General features: G+C 43.8%; 1 protein-coding gene across 6 annotated transcripts in view; it reads right to left on the bottom strand.

The window, feature by feature from the left end:
- Positions 1-9,132: 9,132 nt before the first annotated feature.
- The window catches only part of WASF3 (WASP family member 3), a 70,785-nt gene continuing 67,510 nt past the window's right edge, over positions 9,133-12,407 (bottom strand). For all 6 annotated transcript variants that reach the window (XM_072334573.1, XM_072334582.1, XM_072334537.1 and 3 more), the window contains one exon: positions 9,133-11,751. In XM_072334573.1, the coding sequence (XP_072190674.1) occupies positions 11,594-11,751 (158 nt within the window). In that variant the 3' untranslated portion in view covers positions 9,133-11,593. The remainder of the gene's footprint in view (positions 11,752-12,407) is intronic.

The following is a 12,407-nucleotide window of genomic DNA, read 5'->3' on the forward strand; positions in this document are numbered from 1 at the left end:
AGGTGTACTTGATGGCCTCCGGGTCAGATCATCTAAAGCAGTCAAGGCAGGACGCTGTCTCTGCAGGGAATCTGGCGTGATCCTAAAAAGATTCATTCTTAGGAAAATACTGTAGGACAGAACGATGAACAGTCTGCTGCGTTTCTTGCCATTCATTCACATGAGCTTTTTAGGTTTCGATCACTTCAAGAATCACAGAATCACTGAGGTTGGAAAAGACCTCCGAGACCATCCAGTCCAACCATCCACCTACCACCAGTATTTCCCTGCTAAACCATATCCCTCAGTATAACATCTTCACGTTTCTTGAGCACCTCCAGCAACAGTGACTCCACCACCTCCCTGAGCAGCCCTTTCCAGCACCTGACCACTCTTTTGAAGAAGTAATTTTTCCTAACGTTCAACCTGAACCTCCCCTCACACAATTTGAGGCCAGTCCCTTCTCATCCTATTGCAGCTACAATGGAATTTGTAGTATCTAAAGTTATTTTCCACATTCTATTTGCCTGGACAGGGCACCGCCAAAGAAATCAAAGGACTTCACCATGAAAGCGTGAGGAATTAAGACACAAGGAGTATAAGATGGAATTTGAGGGAATGGCCCTTTACAAGGGTGGACAGTGATAGGGCAAGGGAATGGTTTTAAACTGAGATGGGGAGGTTTGGGTTAGATATGAGGAGGAAGTTTTTCACACAGAGGGTGTTGACGCACTGGAACAGGTTGCCCAAGGAGGTTGTGGATGCCCCATCCCTGGAGGCATTCAAGGCCAGGCTGGATGTGGCTCTGGGCAGCCTGTGCTGCTGGTTGGTGACCCTGCACATAGCAGGGGGATTGAAACTAAATGATCTTTGTGGTCCCTTTCAACCCAGGCCATTCTATGAAGATATAAGCCTTTAAATGCTGCATTGGAGAGTAGCTTTGCTGAAGAAACGCTGCCTGTACATGCATCTGCTGCATGTGCAGAAGCTGCACTACAAGTGGCTGTCGGCTCAATATTCACTTCTGTACTCCAAGATGCTCTGTAGAGAAAACCTTGACCCACAAAAGTTATAATTTTGAGTTATTCTCTTGAAAATCAATGCATGTACTCTGGAAAAAAGCCTGCTTGAAGAACTTTTCAAGGTTTTTGTACTGCCATCAGAATGAGAAGCCCAGCTTGCTGAGCAAGGTGAGCTAGTGGGCAAAGCACAGCAGCCTGTGTCTGCCTTCTGCTCAGACTAACACCTGCAGAGATGGGCTCCATCCCTGCTTCCCAGGACCTTTCCCAAGCACAACTCAGACTTGCAGAACAGCATGCAGAGAGACCCAGCCAGGAGTGCAGACATCCCGGCTCACTGCGCTCATTGCACTCTGCTCCTGTGACTCACCAGGAACTGCACAACATATGATTTTATGTACCAACTGTGGGCGTTCAGTCAGTCTTAATTGTATCTCATGTTGTGACAAGCTCTTGGAAAGAGACATTGTTCTGATGGAAATGTTTTCTTTCATTGTCACCTTTCTCTTCTGTTCGAGATCAAAGCAAATTGTAGAAAAACTGAGCTTGAAGAACAGAGCTGTGGAAGCAGATTGTTCCCCGGCTCCTGCCAGCTCAGAGGGAAGAACAACTGAATGAAGAGAGAGCAATTCCCTTCCCAGACACGGCACAGACCAATGCTGAGGTTGCACTATGGACAGATCCAGGCCAGCGGGTGCTGGGAATGGTACCACACACTTTGTGTATGCACTGACAACACAGTCTTTGCTGAAATGACTTCTTTTAATCTAAACCCAATTGCTGCTTCGTATCATTGCAGTGTAGCACTTTGTGCATTTCTATGGCAGATCGCTCTGCTCACGGGAGGGCTTTTCAATAAACAATGGCCAAGGCTTCTGTTCTGGTAGCATTGCTGCTGCCAGCTATCCCTCCAATCTGGGATAGACTGCAGGGATCATCATTTCTTTTTCATGTGTTTATATGGCATCTGGAATCTCAAGCTTCTTGCCATAACCGCAAACGCTAATAAAATGGCAACGTCTGCAATACATTTATTGCTCCGAAAGAACACAGAAACCATCTGGAAACTGCAAATATATCAAGTTTATTAAGAAAGGCAAAACGGGCCCTTTTTGTGCTATTAGTACTACTGGCTTGTAATCCCTTGATGCAGTTTAGACATCACAGGGTTTCTGATTTTGTATTCTGCCCAGAGGACGATATAAAAGCCACTATTGATTTCTATTCCCTGTAAGCAGGCTTCATCTCTATGTAAATTAAAGATTCTACAATGTATTTCACATTAAAGATTAGTTGTCATTCCAGCGTTGATCTATTCTTTCACCAGCAGGGTGACATATTGGCAAGTTGCAGACAATGAAAGAAGGAGTGCTGCACTTAAATGATGCTTCAGAAACCATCAATTGCCTTCATCGTTTCAGGGGATGAATTATCCCTATTTTTTTTCCACTGGGAATGGACAGCAGAAGATGCCAACATCTTCCATCTAACTATGCAAGTCCTTTGTGTGTCCAGAGAAGTTCCAGATGTGAGAGAGGAAAAAAAGAAGCTGTATGAATGTGCTGGGACCCTTCACGTAGTATTAATCCAACACCTCAGCTGGCTTAACCACATTCCTTGGGAGTAGGGAACGTGGGCACTGCAAGAGAGCTCTAACTGTACCTCAGTGAAGGAGTTTCCGAGGGGCTCTTCCCTCGGAGATCAGGAACCATTTGCTTTCTCACAGCATGACAGGATCCACAGCTGATCAGTCACTGTATTTCAGGAGTGGGACCTTAGACCCATCTCAGAGGCCCTTGCCACATGCTGGAGAACAACCTTAGCAGTGACACCAAATACTGGATGCAGCCCTGAGAGGTTCTGGTGTGACCCACACAACTGAAGTCCCTTCCAGCCTGGGATCCTATGAAAGAGGAGCACTTTGCCTCTTCAGCCCTTTTCTAATGGGCAGACACACAGCTCTCCCCTCCCCCTTACTAGCCTTTTCAAGCCAAATGGTGCCCTCGGGTTATTGCTCATTAGGCTGCTGAGGTAGGAAATTCCAGGGGACCTCCTTTAGCAGGGAGATGGACTAGATGGTCTGTGAATTCTCTGAGCACACCAAATTCACTGCACTTCTCCCAGGCAAGGCTAGAGAGAAACCAACAAGGTTTTCTGGCTTGGGTATATTCCCCTCAGCTACAGCCATTGAAAGTCTGCTGTGCAAATGCAGTATGTACAGCTAATCATCTTAGCGACTTATATTGCCATGTAACAGAAGAAGAGCAGCACACACACTGCCAGCCATGCACAATCTCCCCTGCAGAAAGAGGAAATTCCACCTTTTTTAACTCAGTGGTTCCATTTACAGCAGCACAGACCAAGCATAAATGCTCATCTTCCCCAGAGTTCAAGCATGTATCAAGATGAAATGCTTGCGACTCAACAACACAAAGCTTCTGCAGTCAGCACCCAGCTTCCATGGAGGCCTCCTCTACATGGAACACTCTGAGCCAAAAGAGCCACACAACATAACTGACTCCTGGCTCCCCAGAGGAACACTGCATGGTATCACCCAGTTACTGGCAGAGCAACAGTTAAAACCAGCATCTGCATAGGACCATTCCCAGCACCTTTATCCCCTTAGAGCTATCAAATCAGAGCAGCAGAGCTCACATTAGAGCTTGTGCTAATAGCTGAGTTTCTCTTTGCTTCAGAACCTCAGCAGCCAAGGAAGGTTTCCTCGTGGGGATGAGGTTAGAGGTAGGTGGGTTTTGCGAGACAATCAATAGTTTAAAAGACACGGAAATCTCACCAGGTGATGTAGAAATGCTTACTCTGTGGTTGCATAGTAGTGACTCCATAGTAGAACTAAATGATGGCGCTAAGAGTTTGGGGAACAGCGAAATGCACGAATCTCTGTATCTTCATCGCTCTTGTGTTATCATCACACAGATTACTCTTAATTAGAAGAAACTCTTATGATTGCCTCTTTTGTCCGCTGGAGGTCAGTATCCTACAGAAATACAATTCCTCTTACCTGGTGTAAGGGTTTGCAGCGGATAACAATCTCGTAGCAGCATCTGATTTTTCTGTCGTAGGATTTTAAGGCTTCTGGTACAACGAGATGAAGACAGAAGCCTGTTCTGGGTCCTGCACTGCCAAGGGAAGATCTTCCTTCTCAATCAACCTGGCATTTTCCAACTGTCACATGAAGAATTCAACAGACTCATTTCCGAGGCGCACACCTGGCCTTGTATTTTAGACAGATGCCGAAGCGTAACTGCCCGATGATAGATTTTTTTGCTACCTATATAATCCTACTTGGCTCATTTTGCAGGATTAGCTCCAGAGCCGCCGGCTGTTTGGGCTGCTGCACAAACTGTAGGAACGCAATGCTGCACCACGCTGCTTTCAAAAACCCATCTGCAATGCTCCGTCATCGATCAGCAGCACCTTGCTTGGTGCCTCTGCGCAGCCTAGCGACATATAATGCTGAAGAATCACAATAGTAGATGAAAGTGAGTGTGTCCCAGAAACATAAATGGATGTGCAAACAGCTGTTAGGCAGTGCAGTATCACAGCCACCTTTCAGGCACTGTTCATACCAGTAATAGATACATTCTAAGGAAAATCTCCTGCTCATTCTCACTTGCCATGCTTTAATTCACATGATGGAGCAGTGCATGAATTCAGTTTCTTCCCACTGAAGTAAGTGATGTTCTCGCTGCAGCGGGTATTTTGTGCACAGATGAAGACTGGAGATAGAATGAGGCGAACTCTTGAAATGGGGACAGGACTGACCAGCACCACCTGCTCCATCTGATGGACTCGCTCTCTCTGAAGCTCACTTAACATGGAGACAGCTGACGTGCTAGTTGGCCTCATGGCTGCCTAAGCCGCAGTTTCACCTGTCTCCAGTAGCGTGCTTGACATCTATAGATCTGAAGGTAGTTTGAGTAGAAAGTAATGCTTTGAAGGACCCCACCGTCTGTCTAGTGAAGCACCAAGTGGAAAACATGAGGCGTTAAGTCTGAGCCGATGCGACAGTCCCAATGCCATATATCTGAAGAGCTGTAACGTGCAAACCTTACATTAACTTCTGTTCTAACACACTGATGGTGCCCTGATATCTTCAGTTCTGTTCTGTCAAGAAGTCATATTCTAAGGGGTCAGTCACTGTCCTGGGAGGTGTTTAATAAACATGGAGATGTGGTACTGAGGGACGTGGTCAGTGGGCATTGGGGGAATGGGTTGGGGTTGAACTGGATGATCTTTGAGGTTTTTTCCAGTGTTAATCCTTTTATCACTCTGTGTTTCACCCTCAGACTCCTTAAATATCCTACCACCTTGAACCCGTGGCTTACTTTCTGCACAGAAGACATTCCTGGTTCACTGGACTCCTTTTAATAGCTCTTGCATTCATGAATTTTGAAAGGCATCTATTTATCATTTAAATGTCATGTTAACTCTATTCATCCTAATCCCGTAGCAAGGCACTGCCAGCGCTGTTTGTGCTCCCACGTCTCATCTGATCAATGAGGGAAATAAAAGCTGAAACGGGCAAAAGGATGGATTGAAAATAAAGGTCATTACATATCGGAACTGATAAGGCGAAGAAAATGAAACACGTAAGGTAATCTCCAGGGAGAAGGTTAAAACTTAGCCTCACAGGGGAGTTCTGTATGGAGATGGAATAAAACAAAGAAGTATCATCAATTATTCACTGAAACATCTCTTACTCTTCAGGATAGTAAGGACCTTCCTCCCCCATCTCAGTCCTAAAATGTCTATTCTACTACCTCCCTTTAAGAGGGAAAGGAATCCCACAGATCTGCACTGTAATTCTCCCCATTTAAGGGAGGCACCTCGTAGTTACTGCTTTTCCTTAGGTACAGCCATAAGAAAAAAGCAACATTACAGTTAGACAACCCCCACGTCTCCTATGTGAAATAATTCTAGCTGATCGCGGCCGTCTTTCACTTTGGTATATTTTAACAAGATTTGAAAATCCCTGAAGTGAGGATTTGTTATCTCTTTCAGCCAAGAATGAAGTAAATCTATCACGCCGTATAAATAATTCATATAAACTCCAGAAACGTAGCAGGGAATATAGGTCAGGAGGAGCATCACAGGAGAGGGACAGAATGTCCTTCACTTGGAGAGTGAGGCAGATCTAAATTCTGCTTCCTGAGACAGACTGTGTCAACTGAAAGAATGAAAAGGCTCTTAAATCATTTACAAAGCAAAGGGTGACTTGACAGTCACTGGGGGATTCTGAAGAGGATACGGAGGATGAAAGAAACTATAACCTCTTTTTTAGATGCGGATTTGTCTGAGGTAAGTCAGCTGGATATGAAGAAGGTGATCTTGTCTATCTTCAGAAAATAAAAGCTTGAAAAGTGGCAGGGGGTTGGAACTGGATGGTCTTAGAGGTCTCTCCCAACCCAAGTCATTCTATGACTCTATAATGGTGATTTCCAGCCGTAAAGGCCAATCAGTAACCCATCACTGGGAGAAGCAATGAGCCAGCCAGGGAGGATCCACACATGTTAAGTGAAACTCCAAATGCTTCCAGGATCAACCCTCTTACAAATAATTGAGAGCTGGGAGTATGCAGTTCGGTTTAAACACTGACATACACCACTTTACACATCACATGCCTTAGCATATAGAAGTTCTCTAGTCACAACCAAACATTTTGATGAAGCTCTAAAGGAGACCTTCCCAGCAGCCCAAAAGTCCCCTGGCTGCTGTAAAGAAAGCCTCCAAACATTCTCTATTCAGGATGTGCCATAAAGAGATCACACAGAAATACATTTATGAGGAAGCTTCTATGGAAAGTCTGGACAATGTTACTTTAGTAGTCACTCTGAGAATATAAAACACAGAAGGAAATTCTTCTTGCTTAAATACGGAAATAACATTCACAACATATTGATAATCAGTTTAGCCAGCTGCTTGAAAACAACACAAGAGAACATCTCGGGAAATATGTAAAGTTTGGAATTAAAAACAAGCACAAAAGCAGAGCAGAAGAATGAGCTGATACAGGTGTAGCTGAAAACAGCACAAGAGCAGACCAGGTACAAACAAACTTGAAAGAATGCCCCATGTGAAGCCAAGGTGAGACCTTCCTTGATGGAATGAGCAGTAGTTCTGGACCACTAAGTTAAATCTAGGATAAAGAACCTTGCTGCTGTCAGCATCATCCTCTGTGGAAGAGAAAAGCCCCCATAGCTGGAAATGGCATCCCTTGGAACACCCACTTTTGCTGATAACACGAATCTATCCGAGGGAAAGAAACCACAACCAACCAAACCACACATCCTGCTGCAGCAGTGAACAGAAATAGCCTTGGCTGATAATGCAAACTATCTATTAAAAGAAGTTGAAAGAAAACAGAAGGATGCAGAGGGATACGCTGATGCGCAGTGCTGTATTGCCTCCCGCTGTTACGCATGTAACACACATGGCCACGCTGCCAAGGGGTTCAGCAGGCATCTCACCACCACTACCTGCTGGGGGCAACCCCAGGGCAGACCCGACACCCATGGCTGCCACCAGTACTGAGAACTTGGTGGAGACTGACTGGCCAGCAGCCGTGCTCATGTGAGAAGCTCTGCATTAAGCTGATGAATTTGAGCTCGTCTCCGTGCACATTCTTCGCGATCAGTAAAACTTGCACGGAGGTGCTGTAGTTTTGGCATTACCCCATCTCTTTCAGTGTACTCAGCAGGATTCCTGCCTCAAAGCCAGGTGGGACAAACTGCCCACTATTAACCGGTTTTGGGGTAACTCTGCCAGATGTCTGGCCCTCTTTTCCTTCGCCTACCCTTCATTACACAGCATGAGTGACTGCTGAGCAGGGCAGATAGATGTGTCACCTCTCCAAGTTGCTCAGCCTTTTCCACCAGTAACATGCTGTTGTACCACGTAAGAAGACAAGCTGTTAAGATGTCTAAGATACACTTGCCCTCAGCTCGAATCTCCCAAGTACTTTGCATGTGGCCTCTCACTGTGAGCAAAGTACAGCTAATCAGATAAGAACTTCCTTATTTATCTGCAACGTTAAGAATTAATCTCCAGATATAGACTACTATATTTAGCTAAGAATCTCTTAAAGGCTACTTGTTTTCCTACACAGCTGAAAAAATGCCTGATCCAGCACAAACATATGAGGTTGCTTTCCATATGTATGAGCACACACTCTTGTCACCCGCAGACAAGAACACGCTGCTCCAGAGAAAACTAAAGATATCTGACAGCACGTGAAAAATCACTCCTTGCCTCCAGCTATTACTGGAGAAGGCAGATACAAAATTCTTTCTCCTATTGCATACCAAATATTTTCTCCGATGGTCCAACTCTTTTCTATTCCCCTGTACAAAGAGATGGGATGGTTGGTTGGAAACCTACAGCCAGTCCTTCCAAAGTACCCAACGCTTCCTTTCAAGTCCCAGAGAACTGAGTTCATCACTAAATAACCTTCACGATCACTCCTACCTACTTTGTGCTGATCCAGGGCCTGGTGGGTTCCAGCAGGGATTATCCTTTATTTCCATTCCCCACATAATGCTGAACATACTGACAAGGCTTCAGGACACGAATACAAACCCACGCCGAGATCCTGCTGAACATCCATGGATGTGTGAACATACATGCATGTGTGTGTAACCCACGTACGTACCGGAATCGGAAAGGACTCCAACTCAGACTTCATACAAATCAGCCAAAAAAGAACAGTGAGCCAGAAGGAATGGAATTTTCAGTTGAATAGTGTAAAGATGAGCAGCTCCTTCTCCTACAAAACAAGCATGTCTAAGATGCATAGATTTGTTTAACGTGCAATAGGCTACTCTGCATTGAAGAACTGGCTTATGCGAGCTCTTCCCAAAATGATGGGAAATCTTTACTGTTACCATATGAGGTCTTAACTCTGTTAAAAGATTAACGTACAAATATTTTTGTAGCAGGTGGGTATGAGCTCACATTTGTCCAATAGTATGTTTGGCATCATTAATCCACAGGGTTCCTTATGAAAGGGTGGAGGGGGAAGGAGCTGCTGAGTACCATTTCCTGCCCTGTGCTTTGTGAAAGCCAAGGTGTTGTTTCTTATAGCAAAATCTTAATAATCTAAGGAAAGAAAGACAGGCTCAAAAGTGAGATTTTATTCATATTTGTTACTTATTCACAACCCGAAGTATGATAAAACTGATAAAAACAGCCTAGAATGTTAGTTCACATCACTAAATTCAATTCACATTTATATTAATAAAATACTGAAAGGAAAATGACAACACTGCAGGTTCAGGAAAACAGGGTGGCTACTATGACTGGAAATCTACACCGGTCACGAGTGATCACTTGTTTCACGTTTATTGTTTAAAAACACCATCGATTACAAAATTCCTGATAGCCCCACGTCCTCCGTGCTCATAAAATATATCTTCTGTCTTATCAAATTTCAGTAGAATGGGAAGAAAGAACCGCTGAGATATTTCATTTCAATATGTAGTACAAGAATACTGAGTGCCCCCCCAGCTGTACAGCAGAGCCGCACTGCATCCGAGTTGCATTTCTGTCCAACTCACGTGAAGAATCATTTTGCAAGCTGCTCTGCAAGTGCATCGCTATGGTCAGAACAAACCTTCACTCATGCCATGGTCAGTGCCATCATCAAGCTGTGACCTAAACTGCCCTGTGTGCACACTGACCTCAGACTCCAGAGCACAAAATAAAACAAAGCTGAGGTCTGTATTTAAGGCAATCAGATCCAACAAACTGAGATGAGTACCCTCAGCTGCCACCACTAAACAGCAGCTGCTCACCATTAGGCAGAGATTGGTTACACTTGGTACGATTAACTTTCAGTACCGATACAGAGGCAGCACTTTGCTACCCTACCATAAAAACAACCGTCCCAGATCAAAGTCACACGCAGATGGAACAGCAGTGAAACAGCCATTAGCTTGCATGCAAACATCGTGTTAGACCGTTACATTCTTGAGAATAAAACTGTTAATGGTGTAAACACGGGTGAGATATCCTTTATTTTGTCTTTTTATTTTTACTCCGTTTCCACATCACACACCTTTTTCCCTGCTGTTATTTTTAAGAATGGGGGGGGGGTCTCACAGAACAAAAGAGCTTGAACAAATGTTTAGACCTGGAATTACAGACTTCTGTTACAAAGATTAAAACTGCAGTCTGTTAAAGAATTCTTCTTCCTCTTCCTAAAATGCCTTTAAAAGCCTCGACAGGTGAAGCAGCGGCTCGACTCTCAGTCCAGAAGAAAAAACCATTTTCATACTGTACTGAAAAAAAGCCCATGGATCATTTTTAAGAGAAAACAGAAACAGCCAAAGCAGACTGTATGTCAGCAGCTCTACCAAAGGGAAGAGAAGAATAATGAATATAGATGGCACAGTACCTAAACAGCCATTGGAACTGTTTTAACTGCCAAATGTTACAGAAATGCACTGTATGGGGCAGAAAATACATTCAGAATAATGGTAGCTTTGGGTAAGTGTGCTACGGGAAACGGAAAGCAATCTCTGTTGACTGTACATATAGGAATCAATCAAGAAAAAAACTTATTTACAGGCATTTGTACCTACAGGCAAAAGGACCACGTTCAATACTTGTGAAATGCATCTGACTGCTAGATCTAGACTGACACAGTTCCATTCTTTAGTCCTAGTACTGTTACCTTTACTCTACACTGGAATAACCCTATTGTTTCAATCAGGCCCACCCTGAAACTTTTGTGTCTGGTTGGCCCGGATGGTGGAGATGAAAAGCTGTACAGGTGTTCAGATTTTATTTTGTAACATGGGCACGCGTTCACAACCTAAGACTTCCCAGCACCCTACCCAACAAGCTGCCAGCACCCTACAGCTACCACTGTTACAAACTTATCCAGTCTGCTCACCAATGTGTTAATTTTGGATCAAGGGGATTCATTCTTCAAAATACGCATTTCATTATCTGCTACAGATTAAAAAAAGAAGTTGTATAAAATCAGGTCTGTATGCAAAAATCTAAGCCCAGTAGTTCTTAAAAATAGACTAAGTAGGTATTTAGTTACTGCCTACTGCATTTTAACGTGGGCATAATCAGCATCTAATAAAAAGCTAAAAGTTGTATGTTTGTGGAACAACGCTTCATCCAGCTTTATAGTCAACCAACCCCGAAGACTAACAAGCAGACCAATTCACAAGTACCTACATTGCTTACAGAACTAAAGGAATAAGATGCAAAGTCAAAAAATATATTTTATCCTTCAAAAGATCAGGAAAGTAAAACAAAATGCTGGTTCTGTAACAGTGCAGCAACTGCAGCATGTTTTGCACGCAGCACATGATTTGCTACATTTAGTGGCACTTAAGTATTATGCGGTAAATACTGAAAGTAAGACAAGTTTCTGATCTGCATAAGCATAATCACATTATTACCAGAGTTGCTAAGCTACAGCATTCTGAATAATATCAATTCAATTTTAGCATTTCAATCACTAGCCTTAATACACGTCAACATCCTGCTTTACATCTTGCTACCAAAGCAATCACTGAAGCCAAGTATTTCGTGAACTTGCCACAGTGTTCAGAGCAGGTTCAATCTGACCAATCATTCTCATCGAATTCTGAATCATCATCAGAATCACTGTACTCCACAGCAATGCGTCTCGAAAGGATGGTTGCCACGTCATTCCCAACAGGTTCTCGCTTTGCTTCTTGCTCACGTTGCTCTTGCACCTTTTTCAGCTGTATTCCTGTAGAGATTAAGTTTTCCAGATTTAGTTGGCAAATTTCTTTCATTTCTCACTTCACATATTCAGAGAAACTTTGAATTAGAGCACCTTCCTGAGCAAGGAAGAGACAAAGTCCAGAAAAAATAGGCAGACTGGAATTCATTCTCAAGACTTGAGTTCTTCTAGACTTACCATAGAATAGCTTGGGTTGGAAGAGATCTTAGAGATCATCTAATTCCAACCTCCCTGTCACAGGCAGGGTTACCAACCACTAAATCAGGCTGTCCAGGGCCCCATCCAACCTGGCCCTGAACACCTGCAGGGATGGGGCATCCACAGTGTCCCTGAGCAGCTATGCCAGTGCCTCACCATCCTCTGAGTAAAGAATTTCTTCCCAACATCTAACCTGAATATCCCCTCTTCTAGTTTAAAACCATTCCCCCCTGTCCTATCAATATCTGCCCATACAAGAAGTCTGTCTCCCTCCTATTTAAAAGTTCTCTTCAAGTACTGGATTAAGGTCTCTTTGGATCCTTGTCCTCTCCAGGCTGAACAACATGGCGATAGTATATTAAACAAATATTCAAGACAGTACGTATCCTTTTGATACTTGTTTCCACAAGTGCATATGGAAACAGCAGAGCTACTCTGCAGTTTAAACAAAGACAGGAGTAGCT

This window comes from Excalfactoria chinensis, chromosome 1, assembly GCF_039878825.1.
Source record: "Excalfactoria chinensis isolate bCotChi1 chromosome 1, bCotChi1.hap2, whole genome shotgun sequence".
In the NCBI taxonomy this organism is placed as follows: domain Eukaryota; kingdom Metazoa; phylum Chordata; class Aves; order Galliformes; family Phasianidae; genus Excalfactoria; species Excalfactoria chinensis.